The following is a 20,679-nucleotide window of genomic DNA, read 5'->3' as shown; positions in this document are numbered from 1 at the left end:
CAGAGGCAGGTGGATCTCTGTCAGTTCGAGACCACAAGCCTGGTCTACTGAGCAAGTTCCAGGACAGGCTCCAAAACAATACAGAGAAACCCTGCCTCGAAAAACCAAAAAAAAAAAAAAAAAAAAAAAAAAAAAGAAGAAGAAGAAGAACTGTACTTGTTCGTTTGTTTGTTTGAGACAGAGTTTCTCTGTGTAGCCTTGGCAGTCATGGAAATCATTCTGTAGACCAGCCTGTCCTCAAACTCAGAGATTCATCTGCCACTGCAGAGGTAGGTGGGTCTCTATGAGTTCAAGGCCAGCCTGGTCTAAAAAGTGAGTTCCAGGAGCCTGGGCTTTGTAGAGAGATCCTGCTCAAAAAACAGAAACAACAAAAGTGTGTACTGTGCTTGCATGGGCTGGCAATGACATACGTGTGAAGTCAGAAGGCAGCTTTTGGGAGTGTTTTGTTTTTTTCTTTCCACTGAGTGGGTCCCGGGGTCTTCAGGCTTGGAGACAGGAGCCTTGACCAGTTGAGCCGTCTCGAGGGGCAGTCCTTCTTTTTAATTAAAAAAAAAAAAAGTTCAGGGCAGGGCATTGGTGGCGCACGCCTTTAATCCCAGCACTTGGGAGGCAGAGGCAGGCGGATCTCTGTGAGTTCGAGGCCAGCCTAGCCTGGTCTACAAGAGCTAGTTCCAGGACAGCCTCCAAAGCCACAGAGAAACCCTGTCTCGAAAAACCAAAAAAAAAAAAAAAAAAAAAAAAAAGTTCAGTTACACCTTTAACCCCAGCATTCATGAGGCAGAGGCAGGTGAATCTCAGAGTTTGAGGCCAGCCTGGTTTACAGAGAGAGTTCCAGGACAGCTAGGGCTACACAGAGAAACCCTTTCTCAAAAAAAAAAAAAAAAAAAAAAAATGCCTGTTAGGGTCTCGGGCCCTTTAAGTGCGGCTTGGCGGCAGAGGCGGTCCAGGAAGGCGGTCTTGGAATGGTCACGTGAGACCGCGCCTGCGCAGAACGGTCACGTGCCGGCTGGCCGGGAAAATGGCGGCTTCGGGAGAGAGCGGGGTTTCGGGCGGCGGAGGCAGCACAGAGGAGGCATTTATGACCTTTTACAGCGAGGTGAGCCCGGAGTAAGATGGTGGCCTCAGGGAGACCGCGCTCCGGCTCCATCCGCAGCGGCCTGGGGCGGTGGGACGCCTCCCGGGGCCGTTGACCCGCGCCGTCCAGCCTGGGGACTGCGGACCGGCCGCGGGGTGCGTGCGCGGCCGCCACTGTGACTGCTGGGGTCCCCGGAGTGCGGCGGGGCGGCCGGGCCTACGGACCCAGACCCGGAGAGCGGCGGCAAGCTGCTTGCCGTGCTGCAGCCGGTAGGCCGTGGAGTCTGCGCTGGCGGAGGCTGGGACCTTCCCGGCGGAGACGGAGCTGCGGCGCACCTGCTTTTATTTGTAAACAGGAGGGAGGCCTTTCCCACTCCTCTGCCATGAATGTGTGAGTGGCAGTTTCTGCGGTTTACCAGTGCTGAGCACTGTTCATCGTGACAAGAATGGGTTATATGACCCACCCCCATCTTTAACATGACAAACTTAAGGAGCGTGCATAATTGCTTCTGCGACTTAGTAGTAGAAGGCAACTTGGTGTCTTGTAGGCCGGGAATGACCTGGGTCTGAGCCTTGTTTACGATTGCATCGCCAGCACCTAGTGCATGGTGGACGTTCAGCATATTTTTAGTGAATAAATGAATGGATATACTGAATCAAAGCAAGCCATTTGACGTCAGACTGAGTTCTTGCAAGGCAACTAGCCTGACTGCTGTTGGAATCTTTCCTACATCTGTGGAAGGAGGGGGGTTAATAGTACAAGAGTTTTCACGACAATTAAAGTAGAAGCAAGGCAGTCGTTTTTATGTTTTGTTTCATTTTTTGAGGCAGTCTTTTTTTAAGTCAGTGTCTTCTGTTAGTCCAGTTGGACCCTCCTGCTTTAGCCCCCAAAGTGCTGGGATTAGAGCCATTATTTCTTATGTTTATAATAGTACTAGTTATGAACTATTCTTTTTTTTATAGTGTTGACATTTTTGTTTTACTCACTGAAGAATTTCAGTCCATCTTGGTGGAGCATGTGGGCTGGGCAATTCACATCTTTTAGGCAGGAAGCAGAGAAAGAATGCCTGTGCTTTGCAGTGATTTTAAGGTGAATGTTGGGAATCAGCGCAGCCTCCATAGCCCTGTCCTTTGGTCCATTTATTTATTTGTTTGTTTTTTTATTTATTTTATTTTTCTTTTTGAGACAGCTTTGGAGGCTGTCCTGGAACTAGCTCTTGTACACTAGGCTGGCCTCGAACTCACAGAGATCCACCTGTCTCTGCCTCCCTAGTTCTGGGATTAAAGGCATGTGCCACCAAAGCCTGTCTGGTCTTTTTATTTTTAAGAGAAGTTCTCACTAAGGGCAGGCTGCTTGGAACTAGTGGTGATCCTCCTACAGGAATGAGCCGGCCTTGTCCAGCTTTATTCTTTTGCCAAGTATTAAGCCCAGGATTTTATGTATGCTAGGCAAGCTCTCCACTGACTGAGCCAATACCAAGTCCCCCATAATGGTGTTAAATGTTGCTCATAGTTCATGGTTCAGCGTACTTGAATTTTTCCTCTAAGAGTTAAAAAAGATGGATTAATTGTACCCACGTGCAGCTTTATCATCTGTGGTTCAAGGTCTGTGGAGGTGGCTATTTTTTTTTTTTTTTTTTTTGGTTTTTCGAGACAGGGTTTCTCTGTATTGTCTTGGAAGCTGTCCTGGAACTCGCTTTGTAGACCAGGCTGGCCTCGAACTCACAGAGATCCACCTGCCTCTGCCTCCCGGGTGCTGGGATTAAAGGCGTGAACCACCAACGCCCGGCTGGTGGCTATGTTTTATTGATTTTTAGTTGTTTTTTTTTTTTTTTTTTTTTGAGACAGGGCTCTCTGTGTAACAGCTCTCGATGACCTGGAATTTACTTTGAAGACCAGGCCAGCCTCAGGCTCACAGAGATCTGCCTGCCTCTGCTTCCTGAATGCTGAGACTAAAGGTGTATACCTCCCTCGCCCTGTGTGGCTGTGTTTTATTATCTGGGAATCTTCTTGATGTCTGAATGCGAGTGAAACTGTTAGGGTAAATTTCTTACAAGTTAGGTAATTGGAAACCTTGGTTTCTTATTTTTCCTATCTGTGAAGTGGGGATAATGATAATACCTGCCAAGTAGAATTGTTAACATAAATAGTAAATGTAAATTTAAAAAATTGTAGGGTATATGTGTGTTCATATATGTACATTATGGGTACAGAGGTCAGTGTCGTGTATCTTTTGCCATCCATGTTGTTACTATTATTTTTTTTTTTTTGAGACAAGCTCTTTCACTGAACCTGACTCACCGATTGGCTAGACTGGCTGTCCAGTGAGTTCTGGGGATGTACCTGTCTCCTTCCCTAGCTCTGGAGTTACAGGTGCACATGCCTATCCTCAGCTTTTATGAGGATACTGGAGATCTGAACTATTATTGTAAAATTAGTTATGTTACTGTCATCATTCTTTGGAGCTTAGTAAGGATCTTACATGTGGTAGATACAAGTAGATGTTGAGCATGTTAGTCTTGTGTTAAAGTTGATATTCAGCTTATTATCTTTACTAATGTAATTATTAATCCTTTTACTTTTAGGTGAAACAAATAGAGAAGAGAGATTCAGTTCTAACATCCAAAAATCAGATTGAAAGATTGACTCGTCCTGGTTCCTCTTACTTTAATCTGAACCCATTTGAGGTGAGCTGATTGTCACTGCAGCATCTGTGAAGAGCTTTTTGCATGTGCAGACAGAGTAACGTGTTGTCGATGCAGCATCTGTGGTAGATAGTTTTCCATAGGTGCAGACTTATGTATATACATACGGTTTTTTTTGAGACAGTGTCATGTACTCAAGATTACTTTTGAACTCCAAATCCTCCTGCTTCAACCTCCCAAATGCAGAGATTGTAGAAATGAGCCACCACACCTGGCTATTTTTGAAACAGCTACTGTGGCCTGGAGCTCACTTTACATCCCAGGTTGTCCTTAGACTGTTTGTGGTTCTCCTGACTCAGCATCTAAGTACTGGGATTACAGGTTTAAATCATTGTCCTGACTTGTAGGCAGATTTATGTTGCAGTAAACACCTAAGATACATTGATTGGAGCCGGACGTTCCAATCTTTTTTTTTTTTTTTTTTGGTTTTTCGAGACAGGGTTTCTCTGTGGCTTTGGAGGCTGTCCTGGAACTCGCTTGGTAGTCCAGGCTGGCCTCGAACTCACAGAGATCCGCTTGCCTCTGCCTCCCGAGTGCTGGGATTAAAGGCGTGCGCCACCAACGCCTGGCCGCAAAGAAAAACTTTTAAAACTTTTTTGTTACATGAAAGTAAAAGATACCAAACATTCAGTAAAAATAGAATGAAGACCATGAGAGTTTTAGAACACACTTTGTGTTTTTGAACATGTGTATCTCAAGAGTGGCTCAACCTACACTTCTCCGACCTCACCTTCCTGAGTGCTGGGAGCATAGTGTACTCCACCCACCATGTCAAGCTCTGAACATTCTTATCATCACTAATCACTGTTCTTTCATCTGTGGTAAAATGTCAAAAGTCGTTACCTCAAATCACAGTAAATTGGCAGCATATCTTCCTTTGTCTTTCCAATAAAAGGAGGCAGAGAGATTCTGGTTCTGCTCTCAATAGCACTGACAGTGTTGGGTCTGTTCCTTCAACCCAACATACACTGGTTATTTAAAAACTTCTAAAAAAATCTATGTGCTTTGTTTGCATGTATGTATATGCACCATATGCCTGCCTGGTGCCCATGGAATCTAGAAGAGGGTATCAAAGAGTTCCAGGTGGTTGCTAGTGATTGTGTGGGTGCTGGGAATCGCATATTGAACCCTCCCTCCCTCTTCCTTCTCTCTCTCCCTCTCTCTCCTTTGATTCTGGGAATCAAACTCACGGGATTTTAGATATTGGTTAAGCATTTTACCATTGTGCTTACTAGGTTGGCCCTTCTTTTTTTTTTTTTTTCCTTATTCTGTTTTGGTTTTGGTTTTTCAGGGTTTCTCTGTGTAACCCTGGCTGTCCGGAACTCACTCTCTAGACCAGGCTTGTTAAGAGAAACCTTTTCCTTGAGAGAAGCTTTCCCGCCAGCCTGGTTCTAGAGCCGCATGAGTCCCAAATAAACACACAGGAGGCTATATTAATTATGAAGCTGTTGGCCTTGCTTGTTTCTTATTGGCTACCTCTGACTTAAGTAATTACCCCATAATTGTTAATCTAAGTATTTCTCTTACCGGAGAATAGTTCCGGGCTTCCTACCCCCATGGCATTACATCTTGACTCTCTTGTGTTTCTCCTTCCCAGAGTCTTCCTGGACTCCTAGTCCCTCCTATCTAGATTCCCTATAGGCCAGACAGTGCTTTATTGACAAATGCACAGGACTTCCTCAGGCTGGCCTCAAATTCACAGAGATCCGCCTGTCTCTGCCTCCTGAGTGCTGGGATTAAAGTTGTGTGCCACCACCACCTAGCTTTTTTGTTGTTTTGAGACAGGCTCTCAGATAGCCCAGGCTGTCTCTAACCTTACTTGTGTAGCTGAGTAGATACCTGAATGCTCTGCATCAGCATCCTAAATGCTAGGATTGATGTCTTGTGTGTGTTGTTATATCCATGCTACCTGTGTTTTGCTTGTTTTTGTGGCATTTTTTTTCTTATTTTTGATTGTGAACCTATCCTTTAATGGCTGAGCCATCTCTCCACCCCCACTTTTTGGTTATTTATTTATTTATTTATCTATTTATTTTCCCTTTAAAGATGCATGCATCCATCCATCCATTGTATATGTAGTATTCTGTCTGCATGTGTCCCTGCAGTCCAGAAAAAGGTACCAGATCTCATTAGAGGTGGTTGTGAGCCACCATGTAGGTGCTGGAAATTGAACTCAGGACCTCATATATATATATATTTGCTTTATTTTTAAATCATGTAACTGTATACGTGTTTGTGGGTTTGTGTTCATGGGTCCAGATGCATGTGGAGCACGTGCAGAAGACCAGAGGTGTTGGATTCCCTGGAGCTGGAGTCACAGGTGGCTTGGACCTGAACTTTTCTTCCAGAGCAGTACATACTCTTAAACCTCTGACATCTCATTTTAATTTTTTTTAGTCAGAGTCTCTCTTTAGCTTAGGTCAGCCTGTAATCCATGACAGTTCTGCTCACCTTCCTAAATACTGAGCCCATGTTGATACCTTTACCTCACTTAGGTTCTGACACAGTATGCTCGGTAGCCTGAGTCTGAGCTTGCCCTCCTCGTCCTTTCTTGGCACTCCATGTCAGGCTATTGTTCTGTGTGGACACCCTTCTCACCCCACACTCTAGTGCTCTGCCTAAGTACTATTTCTTGTGTGGTTACATACAAGAACTCTGAACTCTGACATGTGTTCTGGACTGTGAGATTCAGTACATATCACTTCACCTGGTTTTACTTAATGGATTTAATTATATTGCTCAGGACAGAAGTGGGGTACAGAAGGTTTGTAAGTGGGGAGTATATATATAACTGCACACAACATATACTACATGCATACACGTTCTCTCCCTCCTGCCTTCTTTTCCCTTTTTTTTTTTTTTTTGAGACAGTGTCTCATGTAGCCCAGATTGGCACTGAATTTGATATAGCCAAAGATGACCTTGATTCCTGATATTCCCATGTGGCAGGAATCTAGAAATACTCCCTCGCTACCCAATTTTATGTTTTGTCTTGAAACTGTCTGCTTGTAACCAGAGCTGGCCTTGCATTGACCATCTTTCTGCCTCAGTTTTCCAGGATTCAGATGACAGATAAGGGGTCACCATGCCCAGCCTTACACTTTGATCTTGGTTCTTCCAGGTTCTTCAGATAGATCCTGAAGTGACAGATGAAGAAATAAAAAAGAGGTTTCGCCAGGTACAGTTGCTCTCGAGAGTGTGGGAGCCTTCTGTTTGTTTTTTTGTGTGTGTGGGGGTCATGGAGCTTAGGCTTGCCTAGAATTTTCCCTGTGTATCCAAGGATGGTGTTGAATTTGTGATCCTCTGCTTTTGCCTCCTGAGTTCTGAGATTGTAGGCATGTGCCACACTAGGTTTATGGGGTACTGGACATTGAACGCAGGTTTTCATATATTGTAAGACAAGCACTCTACAAATTGAACTATATCCTAGACATATAGTAACTAATGTATCGAGTATAGGTTTTTCTGTGAATATAATATTTTTAATATCCAAATAAGAGTGTCTATAGACTTCTTTTTTGTTTTTTTGAGGCAGGGCTTCTCTGTATTGTTTTGGAGGCTGTCCTGGTACTAGCTCTTGTACACCAGGCTGGTCTTGAACTCACAGAGATCCACCTGCCTCTGCCTCCCTAGTTCTGGGATTAAAGGCATGAGCCACCAACGCCCGGTTTACAGACTTACTTTTATTTGAAGCAGGATCTCATTTTGTCAGACTGACTTCAAATTCCCTGTTTATATGCTTGCCCTGCCTTAGTCTTTAAGTAACTGGGATGACAGGCACGTACCATCAGCCTATCCCAATCAGTTACTTCATCCCTTGCAAATGTCTGTAAATACACAAGAGATACCTAGCTTAGGTTTGTGAGATGACTTAACGGTAAAAGTACTTGCTGCCAACCCTGATTACCTGAGTTTGATCCCAGAGACCCACATGGTAGAAGAAGAGAGCTGACTTCAGCAAATTTTCCTTTGATCTCCACACATATCATGGCATGTGTTCATGTTTCTCAACTTACAATAAACGTAAGAAGTTTTTTTAAAAAAGAAATACCTGACTTAGTGTAACAAGTACTTATTGAAATTTTGTCAGGAAAGTAGCTCTCTGGCTTCTGATTCTTGCCACTATCTTTTTTCTTTTTTTTTTAACCTTCCTAAGTTCTTTGTATCTTCACACTTTTCACATTTGAGTGGGACCTGGCTGGTGTAGACTGTAATATTTGGATTCTGCACAGTGGTCTTATTAATATCCAGGGCTTCCTCTAGTGCAATAGATTTCTCTACATTGCTGACTCATAGTTACCTCTGATCTCCCAGCAAGTTATATTAAGCTAAGATGGTTTTTGTTTTTGCCTGCTCAGTCATTTCCCATTATATAACTTTATAGTTTTATTCTTCCTGAGCTCTGATCTTGGCTTAAATTTAGCATCCCCCAACCCCTGTTTCCAAGGTCTTGTTTTCCAATACAGTCCAATAACAGTTGTCCTTAGACTTTTCCTGTAGCCAATGAACTTGAGTTACAAGTTCTTACTGACTTGTTAGATGGCCTTATAATTGAGAGTACATATGACTTTAGTTTTAATTTGTTCTCTTACTTAGGAGCAGTGTGCACTTGAACACGTGCTTTGGACCTTTCTGTGTCTATTTTACCTCAGTTGGTAAATGTGTCCAAATATTTTATTTATTTATTTATTTATTTATTTTGTTTTTTGAGACAGGGTTTCTCTGTGGCTTTGGAGGCTGTCCTGGAACTCGCTTGGTAGTCCAGGCTGGTCTCGAACTCACAGATCTGCCTGCCTCTGCCTCCCGAGTGCTGGGATTAAAGGCGTGTGCCACCAACGCCCGGCTCATGTCCAAATATTTAAATCAGGTATTGCATTGCATACAGTAGGCTTTCAATGGATGTCTTGATACTTTGCATACAGTAGGCTTTCGATGGATGTCTTGATACTTTGCATATCCTAACCATTGCCCATGGATGTTTGTGTGCAAATTCATTCACTTCTTCCTTTCTTTTTCTTTGATCCCTCTCCTTTTCCCTTACCATTTTCTCTTTTCCATTTACTTTTCCCTGTCATCCCATCCCCATCCGCCCCTCCCCGCCTTCTTCTTTCCTATCCCACAGGGTCTCACTTTATAGCCCAGGCCAGCCCTGAACTCAATTCTCCTCCTCAGTGTTGAGATTTCAAGAATGGGCCCCTAAATTCAATTTATGCTAATCACTTGCTTTGTTCACACAACAAACTATTGAGACATAGGTACTTTGTATTTTTCTAGTGATAAAGCAGGAAGCCAAATTGAAGATACACTGAGTTACTCAAGGTCTCAGAGCTAGCATGTGATTGAAGTTAGAATTACTAACTATGTCTCTGGTATTTCAGGGATTAACATTAGATTTTCATCTCCCAACACGGATTCTTTTTTTGCTCCAACTAGTTTCTGTCCATCTGTGACAGCAAGTCAGGAGGAATCTTTTTTTTTTTTTTTTTTTTTTTTTTGGTTTTTCGAGACAGGGTTTCTCTGTGGCTTTTGGAGGCTGTCCTGGAACTCGCTTGGTAGTCCAGGCTGGTCTCGAACTCATAGAGATCCTCCTGCCTCTGCCTCCCGAGTGCTGGGATTAAAGGCGTGCGCCACCAACGCCCGGCAAGTCAGGAGGAATCTTATAAGTGTCTGAAAGAATCATCTCTGGAGGTTTTCTTTTCTTTTTTTAATAGTTTATTTATTCTGTGTGAGGGTGTCAGATCTTCAAATTGCAGACAGTTGTGAGCTGCCATGTGGGTGCTGGGAATTGAACCCAGGTCCTCTGGAAGAGCAGTCAGTGCTCTTAACTGCTGAACCATCTCTCCAATCACTGGAGGTTTTCTTATAAAAAGTTCATGTTTTGTTTATTATTTTATTATTTACTGGTGTGTGTGTGTGTGTGTGTATGAAGAGTTCCAGTCACTTCCATGAAGTGTTGATGAGCCTGACTTTTCTCTTCCATAGTTGTCTATATTGGTGCATCCTGACAAAAATCAAGATGATGCTGACAGAGCACAGAAGGCTTTTGAAGGTATTTGTAAATTTACCTGCTTTTGAGTACTATATGCTGTCAGTGCTAAGGAGTAACTGGTTATGAAGATGCTGTGGATTTCAGTAAAGCAGCATTTAAACAGAATGTTAAAGAAGTATTCCTTGGGGACTGGGGTGTAGTTCAGTGTTTGCCTAGCATGCTTGAGGCCCTGGGTTCAATCCCCAGCACTGCAAAGAAAAGTGCACCTTAACTTTGCTTGGTTAAAACTTAGGTGTATGCCAATATACTTTTATTACATAGGATCTTTTTTCTCTGAACGTAAGTAAAGCGGGAAATACTTAATCAATGTTTTAATCTAGATGTGATATGTCTAGTTGAGTATATATTTAATGTTTTTTTCTTAAGACTTTCAGAGTTGTATGCTTTTTAAAAAATGAGTTTAAGAATGGTAAATAATGTAACAAAGTAGGGAATGTTTTTTAGACAGTGCAAGTCCATTTACACTGCCTGAGTATAGCTCAGACTTTGAGAGGGTATTTGCAGAAACAGTTAACTTCAATGTTTTGCATTAGCTGTGGACAAAGCTTACAAGTTGCTACTGGATCAGGAACAAAAGAAGAGGGCCCTGGATGTAATTCAGGCAGGAAAAGAATACGTGGAACACACTGTAAGTATTTCTAGTGCTGCTGTGTTTACAGGAAGTAACAGCAAGCTGTGGGCACTGTGTAGAAGGGAATGTGCAACCCAGCAGTACTGACCACGTAGCTAGTGACCACTTTGATTCTCTCCACCACTTCCGTGGTGCTCATGAATAGCAGCAAAAGCTAGCATTCTTCTGAGAGCTCAGGGTAAGGAGTGGTTGGGACACTGGCACTCCCACTCTTGTGTTGTGTAGACAGACACTTTGGCCTCCCAACCAAGTTGTCCTGCTACCCCAGTGAGAGTGGAGAAGCAGCATGGCTGTGGCATTGTTGATGCCCTGGTTTGCTTTAGTTGCTGTGAAAGGTTTGGAAATGAGGGGTGTCCAGGAGCTTTGAGTGGATTGTAAAGCAGGAGAAGGCAGGCGCTCAGACTCATCTGAAACAAGTTACAGCGTTTGTTTGTTCGTGTAAAATGGGGTCTTGCTGGGGGTGCAGGGTATCCTTAAACTTCCAAGATAGCCAGGACTGGCCTTAAGTTCTTAACCTGCTGCCTGACCTCCTGATCATGGGATTATGAGTTGTATGCCGTTGCATCGGACAGAAGGACCATTCTTTTTTTGTTTGGATTATTTTGAGAGCCTGGAATTAGCTATGTACCTGAGGTTGACCTTAAATTTCTTTTTATGCCTGGTGATGGTGGCAGAAGCCTTTAATCCCAGCATGGATCTCTGTGAGTTTGAGGCCAGCCTGGTTTACAGAGTGAGTTCCAGGACAGCCAAGGCTACACAGAGAAGCACTGCCTTGACCCCCCCCCCCACTTTTTTTCTTTTTTTTTTTTTTAAATCTTTTAGATATATTTATTTATGTGTATGAGTGTTTTGTCTCCATGTATGTGTGTGCACCATGGGCATACCTGGTGCTCAGAGAGGTCAGAAGAGGATGTCATGATCCTCTGGAACTGGAGTTAAGAATGGTTGTGAGGTTCTGTGCTGGTGCTGGGAACTGACCCTGGATCCTGGAGCAGTAAATTCTCTTAACTACTGAGCTGTGTCTCCAGCCCCTGACCTTGCATTCTTGATCCTTCTCCACATCCAGTTGCTAGGATTATAGGCATGCGCCACCATGCCCAGCTAGAAGGCCCTCTCTCTCTCTCTCTCTCTGTCTCTCTCTCTCTCTCTCTCTCTCTCTCTCTCTCTCTCTGCCCCTTGGAGCAAGAATCTCAAGACCATTTATTTACAAGAGCGATTTCAATGGTGAGGGAATTAGGAGTCCATCTTTGTTTTGAAGAGCTTTGGAATCTGAAGTGGAACCTTATAGGCAATAATCATAAATAATTAAGACGAACCCATTTTATATGAAGACAGTGAGGAGAACAGTAGGAAAAGGAAAGGTGTACAACGGGTCCTGATGGTTGTGTTGCACATGGCACTTGTAGAATCAGTTCTGTTAGAGATCAGAAGAACCTATGCCAGAGTCCCAGTTCTCTGTATTTTGCTTGTAAAGAATTATCCTTACAATTCCTGGCCACACGGTGGCAGTAAAGTGTTTCTGAACTTGGCAGACACTTCTTTGGCTGTGTAATGGTCTCATAGGTCACTTATGGAATAGTGACAGTCTCTTGTGAATAATAATAATAATAATAACAACAACAATTGTTATTAGTATTTAAGCTAGGTAGTGGCCAGAGTCATGAGTGTATCCATTAGCGTGATGTGAAAATTATGGTTTCTGGGATTTTCACAGTAGAATGATCAGGAATGCACTTTGAGAGATCCCTTTCATAGTTAAAATGCCGTGCATTTTCTAGGTCCTTTTAAAGCTTGGCAAATGTGCTTTCTTTGCTATAACTCTGTGACCACAAGTTAAGAAAGCTAAATGGCCATGTCTAAGGCTATTGGCTATGGCTCGGCATGTGAATTGGGGACAGCTCTTCTGGTTGCCTCTCACTAGTGCTGGCTGTGGGTACAGGCTAGAGTGGACTTTAGATGAGGTTAGAGGAAGGACCCATGATTCCTAGTCTTCTTAGTTGCCTTATAGTGTTTCTGTTAAAAATGGTTACTGCCGGGCGTTGGTGGTGCACGCCTTTAATCCCAGCACTCGGGAGGCAGAGGCAGGTGGATCTCTGTGAATTAGAGGCCGGCTGGACCGACAGCCTCCAAAACAATACAGAGAAACCCTGTCTCGTAAAACCAAAAAGAAAAAAAAATTATGGTTACTATTATTATTGGTGGTACAAGAGGAGGCTCTTTTGCCTTCATCTTTTTATCCTTTGCCTATAGAAAAGTGCACATAATACAGGTCAGTGGCTATTCTTAAAGTATGATTGCTCATCTTTTGATGGAAAAAAATTCTTTTTAGGTTAAAGAGAGAAAAAAACAACTAAAAAAGGAAGGAAAACCTACAAATGTAGAGGAAGATGATCCAGAACTGGTGAGTTATTGGGAAACCACTTTTCCTATGTGATTGATGGGCTGAAGAGAAAGGCCTCACTTAAAACATACAAGCAGACAAAAAAATTCATCCTGTGTAGGTATGTTTGTCTTGTGTCTGTGTTACATGCATGGTATGCATGCATATGTGTTCATGTGTGTACACATGCACAGAAGCCCAGAAGGTATTAGACAGGATCTTTCACCTAATGCCCTGGAGCTAGGCTGGTGGCCAGCAATCACCACTGACTGTGCTGTCCCTGACCTAAGCATTAGGTTACAGGCATGTCTAGCATATTTAGCTTTTTACAAGAGTGCTGGAGAGTCTAACTCAGGTTTTCATGCTTGCATAGCAGGTACTCTTACCCGCTTCCCATCTCCATCAGCCCTCTGAGTGTATGCCTGGTATCTTCAGAGGCCAGCAGAGGGCATTGGCTCTCCTGGGACTGGAGTTACACACAGTTGTGAGCTGGGTTCTCTGGAAAAGCAGCCAGTGTTCTTAATCACTGAGCCACTATTAATCATCACTCTAGCTCACTGCTTAGAGTTGTTGTTGTTTTTTTTTTTTTCAAGACAAGTTTTCTCTGTGTAGCCTACCTATCCTGAAACACTCAGTTTGTAGAACAGACTGGCCTTGAACTCACAGAGATCCACCTGCCTCCCAAGTGCTGGGATTACAGAGGTGGCTCACTGGTTAAGAGCATGTATTACTTAGGCAGAGAACTTGAGTTTGATTCCCAGCACCTACATGGTGGCTCACAACTGCCTGTAACTCCAGCTCCAATGGATGACACCCTCTTCTAGACTTGATGGACACCTGCAGTTACATGTGCACACACCTATGTACAATCACTCGGGTATACACATAGTTAAAAGTAAGTCTTGAAAAAAAATAATGGGTGGCGGCGGCAGTGTACACCTTTAATCTCAGCACTTGGGAGGCAGAGGCAGCTAGATTTCTGTCTACAGACTGAGTTCCGGAATAGCCAAGGCTGCACAGAGAAAACTCTGTCTCTGAAAACTGAAAAAAGAAAAAAAAGGAGAAAGAGAAAGAAATAAGGAGCTGGTGAGATGGCTCTTGTTGCTCTTGCAGAAGACCTGGGTTTAGTTCCTAGTACCCATGTGGTGGTTCACAACCACCCGTAACTCCAATTCCAGGGGATCCAATGCCTTCTTCTTACCTCTGTAGACAGTGCACACACAAGATGCACACACATACTCATGCATATAAAATAATACATTAAAAACAGATAGAGGAGATGCCTAGTCTCACTGCAGCCTGCTATACCATAAACTGACTGATATCCATTACTGACCCTCCCCTATCTGAAGAGAAACAGTGGAGGAGGCGTGGATGGGAGTGGGGAGGAGAGGTGTGGGAAGGAACTGGGAAGAGAGGAGAGGGGAAACTGGTTGCATGTAAAAACAAAACGAAACAAGAAAGAAAAACCGTCATGAGTGTGGTGTACTGGTACATGCCTGTAATTCCAGCAGTTAGGAGACCAAGACAGGATTGCCTTGAGTTTAAGCCCAACTTGGGCCACATAGTTAATCCTGTTTGCAAAAATCACCCCTGCAACTGTGTAGTGGGATCTGGGTCATTTATCTTTACTTGATTTTCTTTAACTCATAAATTATAATAATCTTTGCTATAATAGCAGCTAACATAGTTAAAGGAGTCAGCATGGGTTGGGGTTTGTTTAATTTGGTGGTAGAAGTCTTACTTCCAAACCTGGGTTTCATCCCCTGTACTGTAAAAACCAGTAGGGCTATTTGCCTTTTATCTTCCTTTCCTTTTTTAAAGATTTATTCATTTATTTATTTTATGTACATTGGTGTTATGTCAGCATGTATGTCTGTGCGAGGGTGTCAGATCACCTGGAACTGGAGTTACAGACAGTTGTATGTACACCATATGGGTGCTGGGAATTGAACCTGGTTCTTCTGGAAGAGTAGCTGGCTCTCCTAACCACTGAGATATCTTTCTAGCCCCATCTTTATGTTTTCTGTGTGATGCTGTTATATTGTCCATTAGTGTATCTGCATCTTAGAGTGTGATGTGAACTGGTTATAGAGACACAAAATGACTTGTTCAGGGTAGAACATGTTGTATCCTGTATGGCATCCTGGGCGGGGTGAGTGCATGCATGTGTCCCGCTAGCATGGAAGCTCTGCGCCATGTGTCCTTCAAGGTCTTGGCTCTTATATGACTCTGGCAATGAGGATGTGGCCCCCATCTTCCTGGCTTGGGTGTCTCATCATCCCACTCATGTGCCAAACAACAGAATAAAGGGGAGAAGGCTTATGCCACTCCTTCTAAAAACATCCTAGATGTTACATATGAGTACATTGACTAAACCCTGAGTCACATGGCCAAACCTATAAGGAAGTCTGGGGATTGTGGGCTTTTATGCTTAGTGGCTTTGTCCCTCAAGGCAGGTTTTCAATTGTGGCAGAGCCATCTATGTTGGATTCAGCTTGGTTTTAGCCACTCAATCAAAATTATAAAATATTTGTGAGAAGGAAAGTAGAAGTTAGTCCTAGGGAATTTTTGCAGAAGAGTGCCTCCAAAATCTCAGTGGCCTAAGTGCTTATGTGCTTTCTCCCAGAACCAAGTTCCTGATCTGCTTGGTAGGAAAGGAAAGGTCTCCTAGGCAGGAGGCTTTTTTCCCTGAAGAGACAGTGTTGTAATGACATCTCCCTGCAGACATTGCATTACCCAGTTGTAATCTTTAGGGCTTTAATGTAATTGCTTGCTTTCAGCGTTGATGTGAAATGTTTACTTTTATTTTCCTTTGTCCTTAATTTTCTTGCAGTTCAAACAGGCAGTCTACAAACAGACCATGAAACTGTTTGCTGAGCTGGAAATTAAAAGGAAAGAGAGAGAAGCCAAAGAAATGCATGAAAGGTACACATTGCTGTAGTCATCTTCACCTCACTTAAATGCACAGATTAGCTAATACAGGCCTCTGGGAATTTTCCTAATGAATTTGATAATGCTTCATTTACAAGAAGAAGCTGGAGAAGCAGGCAGGCAGGCAGGCAGGCAGGCAGGCAGGCAGGCAGGCAGGCAGGCGTACGTCTTGGTGCTGGAGCTCCTGCCCAGCATACACAAGATAGGCTGTCTGAGCCAGTCACCCGTAAGACACTGCCTGTAGACTTTTGGGAAATACTGACTACACCTGTCTGTAGGGAATTCAGTTCTATGGAGGAGTGTACTGTGTTTTCTTCCTTTCTGGGATACAGTAGAATTTTTGAGGCCACAATCTTTTCTAAGCCTTGTAGCTGCAGCTGTGATTCATAGATAGGATTGTAACAATAGCTTTAACTTGTTCCTTATTGTTCTCAAGTATGATTTCCTCTGATTGTCAGAATGTTGAGGTTGCCAGTTGGGGTGGTACACACCCTGTAGTCCCAGCACTTGCGAGGTACAGGCAGAAAAAAAAGCAGTTGGAGACTTTTCGACTAAATAGCAAGTTCAAGGCCAATTTGAATTATATGAGACCTAGTCTCAGGAAAAAAAAAAAAGGAGATAATTGAGGTCAATGTGGCTTCTGTATTTTGTGTTGTTGACTGGAGTAATTAGATTTTGCTAGTTGAGTTTGTATGAAGTGTCATTTTAGGGTTGGGTTTTTGTCATCTGTGTGTTTTAGGATGAGGTTTCGGCATTTGCTGGCTCAAGACTCTCTGTGTGCAGCTATGCAGCTGTGCTTTAGCTCATGTGAGTAACTCGCTGTGAGCATCGGGTAAAGACAGCTCTGCTTTCCCTCCTAGGAAACGACAGAGAGAAGAGGAGATCGAAGCTCAAGAGAAAGCCAAGCGAGAAAGGGAATGGCAGAAAAACTTTGAGGTGGGTGGCAGAGGTGGTCGTTCCAGAATAAGGAAGCTTGATTCCTGGGGGCTCCAGGTTTGCCTGGGGCAGACCGGGAAATGGATGTGTGGGTGAGAATAGGGTCTGGGGTCACCTCACCTTCATAACTCTTTCCCTGACATGTACACCGATAGACACCGCTACCAAATGAGCCCAAGAAAAATGAATTCAGAGATAATACAAAGTAGCACCCTAGTTAGCTTAGAGGAGAAAAATGTGTGGAAACAGGTTCTTTTGTGGGCGGGGAGTTGAGGTTGAGACAAGTTCTCATATAGTTCTGTCTGACTTTGAACTCACTATGTAGCTGATAAAGACTTTGAATTTCTTCTGATCATCCTGCCTCAGCCTCCCAAATATTGGGATTAATGTGTAAACCACTGGAAACAGGTTCTTGTGATTCAATTTTTCATTTGCAGAGAGTCTTCTGGCATTTTGTTTTTGGGATTTTGAGACAGACTCACTACGTAGCCCAAGTATCTTGGAACTCACTATGTAGCCTAAGCTGGCTTTGAACTCTTGATGAGCCTCTTACCTTAGCCACACCAGCTGGGATTACAGGTGTATGCCACCACAGCTCACCTTGCAGCTTTTGAACTGGATTGCTTGCTCTCCAGGTGCCTGACAAAGCTCTGGGTGTGTTTGGTCTGTCTTATAGGATTTAAAATTCAGGGTAGAGCTTAGTTAACCATAATTTTGACTTTGTTTCTATCCAGCTTTATGAAAAGGGAAAATGCCAGGCAGTGGTGGCACATGCCTTTAATCCCAGCACTTGGGAGGCAGAGGCAGGCAGATTTCTGTGAGTTTGAGGCCAGCCTGGTCTTCAAAGAGAGTTCCAGATCAGGCTCCAAAACAATACAGAGAAACTCTGTCTCGGAAAAAAAAAAAACAAAAGAAAGAAAAGGGAAAATGAGTAGCCCATTTGATAATGTGGTAGAGATCTTTGTGGCCAGAGATCAGCTGGTTTGGAGACATTTCTGTGAAATTGTCAGAGATGTAGCAGGAACATGGTGAACAAAGTGTGGCTATACCCGCAGCTAGCTCCAGGTTGGGAAAGCTAGTCAACCTTCCATCATTGTAGTCCTCTTTAATGCACACTGTAGTCTGGCTTTTTGTAAGGGTTAGAAGAAACAAGCCAGGGTCAGGCATGACGGGGCATCTCTTCAGTTCTAGCACTCAGGAGGCGGAGGCAGGCAATTCTCTGAAAATTCAAAGCCAGCCTGGTCTACATAGTGAGTGAGCTCCAGGCCAGCCACGGCTATGTGTAGTGAAACCCTGTCCTTAATAAAAACCAGGTAGTGGGTAGCTCATGCATTAAATCCCAGCACTCAGGAGGCAGAGGCAGGCGGATCTCAAGAGTTCGAGGTCAGCCTGGTCTACAGAGTTCCAAGACAGCTAGGACTGTTAGACAGAAGCCCTGTCTCAAAAAAGCAAACAAAAAGTAACAAGCTAGCTCTGGGGGTGTAGCTCAGCAGTGGAAACATAACAGAAGGATTTGTGTGGATCACCCGCCCCGAGGTCCACGATAAATGATAGCATCGCCCATCGTGTTCTCTTTAGAGCTGCTTTGAGAGGGTGCTGTTTTGCCGGGTCTCTAGAGGTGGGAGACTGCTCTGATCTGCTCTCCTTCTCGACTGTCCCGAGGGCTGCTCTGGGCTGGGCCATGGGAGGGCAGAGGGCTGCAGGACAGGCACAGTCCCTTCTTTGCTCATTAGGGACCTCACCTTGAACTTCCTTTCTGTTTCATTCAGGAAAGCCGGGATGGGCGAGTGGACAGTTGGCGGAATTTCCAGGCAAATACAAAGGGGAAGAAGGAGAAGAAGAATCGGACCTTCCTTCGGCCACCCAAAGTAAAGATGGAACAGCGAGAGTGACGGTCAGGGCCACAGCCACAGCCCTCCCCGGCTGCCTCCTTCTGCTTCAAGGACTCATTCCTTCTCCACCTCCACCCAACATAGAGTAGTGTTTGCTTTTAGTCTATTTTGTTTTCAATACAATTTAATATCAATCAAAGTAATTTGTACATGAAAGGAGGGGCTTGGTCTAACCTTCCCCTCTCCTCACCCACGGAACCACTGGGATCAGAAGGTGCCACTGACTCATGCTGCCTTCTTTTCCCACAGCTGTAACTTAATGTTTTGTATTTCACTGAATTGTGGCGGCTCGAAGGTCATGTATAGTTTGTGGAAATCCTCCAATTAAACGTCTTGCTTACAGTGGTGTTGCCGTGACTCCAGACCAGCCTTGGCCACCGTGGGAAGCGTGGGAAGCCCTTTGCTTGCTTTTGGGCGTGCTGTCCTTGAAGCCCTAGATCCAGTAGGAGAGGCATTGTGGACTCACAGGGCGGCCCCTTGATGCCCTGATGAGTGTCCTGTGGTGCCTGGCACGAGTCCTCTGACTGACTAATCAGCCAGAGTGGTCTGAAGCTACCAGCCACTTAAACCTGTTCACTTTCCAAAGAGTGAGCCATCTTCCAGTCCACTGTGTCCTCGCTTGTCTGCATTCATTAGTGGTAATATTCTTTTACATATAATAAATTTTTATACCCAAGCCTTTGATGTTCTCTTCCTCAGGTGTAACTCCAAGAGCAGACAGGTCCATTATCCTGCATGGCCCAGCCCTGAAAGTGCCTTGTGGTTGGATGTACATAGCTTCTATACTAATTGGTTGAACCTTCTTTGCCTACAAAATGGGCCTACAGGGCTGGGGGTGTACTCTGGTGGAATGCTCATGTGTGAGGTTCTAGATTCAACCCTCAGAACAGCAAAAATAAGGAATATCAAGTATGGCAGGAAGCTTACTGGGATGTAGTTTAGTAGTGGGGTCCCCTACAATATGGCCAGAAATTTTGATTGATTTTACTGTAGGAACTTCCGAATGGATCACTGCACATCTGACAGCCACCAGACTGTCCACGATGGGCGTTGTCAGTGTGGTGTCTGGAGAGTAAGACACCACTCTCTTGGATGAAGTGAAGTAGTGTGTGAAAGCAACCGCCTTCTAGTATGTGCTCAGGCGTCCTGCTTGCTGTGGGAGGGGCTAAACAGGAGTAGAAAGGCCACACATGCACTGAGATGGCTTGGGAAACAGTGACTGAAGATGTCTGTGCTGCAGCCTGTAATATGTCCGGGCGGGATGGCCACAGAAGGTGCGGTGCCCACGCCTTCGACTTGTTCCTCGTGGGTGGAGCTGGGCCTTGGCTCTACTACCAAGGTACTATAGGTACCGCTGGGCATGTCCAAACCACACAAGATAATGATAACACCAAACCACGGTAGAGTTGGGGGAAGTGTTTGGTCACTGTAGAACTGCCGCACGCACGTCCTGAGGTGATGAAGGTGGTCCTGGGCAGGGAGAGTGCCGTTCCTCCCGTCATACAGGGCTCACACATACATTAAAGGGCTTGAGATCCCGATTTGGCTCAGAAGACCATGGCAGCAGTTAGCCACGGTCGTGCTTAAGGCTGACGTGGAAATGAAACACTTGGGGACCTCTGCTGAACGCCTCACGGCTGAGGAACAGTGAGCAGGTACAGAGGCTGAGGAAGGCATGTACTTGCTACTCTGGAGGCCCTTGCTCTTGTCCTTGGCAGCCAGGGAATGCGGTCTTGGAGAAACTGATGTTCACTACATCTTCAGGTGGAGGATAAAATTGCAGTGTTTGTTCCCCTATATCTGGAGGGAGGAGTTTCAGGTATTCCCAGCTTCTGTGACACCAAGGAAGTGGGAGGGATTGTCATCTTAGTTACAGGAAGCTTGTGGTGACACCACACCTTAACAACCACCAAGTGAAAGGTTCAGGAAGCAGTGTCCCCTTATGTGGTTGTCCCACAAATGGGTCTGAGGATATCCCTAGTGAATATGAGAAGACCTGTTCTTTGGGTTGGGCACCTACAGTTCCCAAAGAGATTTACATTTGTCATTGAGAATCTTCTGAGCAGTTCGCAGTGGCA

At 44.4% G+C, this 20,679-nt stretch overlaps 1 protein-coding gene across 1 annotated transcript; it reads left to right on the top strand.

Annotated features, from left to right (window-relative positions):
* The first annotated feature begins 966 nt into the window (after nucleotides 1-966).
* Dnajc8 (DnaJ heat shock protein family (Hsp40) member C8) lies at nucleotides 967-18,943 on the top strand. Its single transcript, XM_040756442.1, has 9 exons — nucleotides 967-1,096; nucleotides 3,660-3,761; nucleotides 6,901-6,957; nucleotides 9,762-9,828; nucleotides 10,362-10,456; nucleotides 12,789-12,860; nucleotides 15,676-15,767; nucleotides 16,634-16,709; nucleotides 18,479-18,943. The coding sequence occupies exons 1-9, from the start codon at nucleotides 1,019-1,021 to the stop codon at nucleotides 18,599-18,601; spliced, it is 762 nt and encodes a 253-aa protein (XP_040612376.1). The 5' UTR covers nucleotides 967-1,018; the 3' UTR covers nucleotides 18,602-18,943.
* Nucleotides 18,944-20,679: the final 1,736 nt, after the last annotated feature.

Source organism: Mesocricetus auratus, unplaced genomic scaffold (genome assembly GCF_017639785.1).
Source record: "Mesocricetus auratus isolate SY011 unplaced genomic scaffold, BCM_Maur_2.0 Super-Scaffold_100014, whole genome shotgun sequence".
In the NCBI taxonomy this organism is placed as follows: Eukaryota; Metazoa; Chordata; class Mammalia; order Rodentia; family Cricetidae; genus Mesocricetus; species Mesocricetus auratus.
Note: the sequence above shows the minus strand (reverse complement) of the source record. Positions and strands in the feature narration are given on the sequence as shown.

Coding starts and splice junctions, on each gene's coding strand:
- Dnajc8 (XM_040756442.1), top strand. CDS start 1,019: ATGGCGGCTTCGGGAGAGAGCGGGGTTTCGGGCGGCGGAGGCAGCACA. Junction 10,457..12,788: donor AAGAATACGTGGAACACACT/GTAAGTATTTCT, acceptor AATTCTTTTTAG/GTTAAAGAGAGAAAAAAACA. Junction 16,710..18,478: donor AATGGCAGAAAAACTTTGAG/GTGGGTGGCAGA, acceptor TGTTTCATTCAG/GAAAGCCGGGATGGGCGAGT.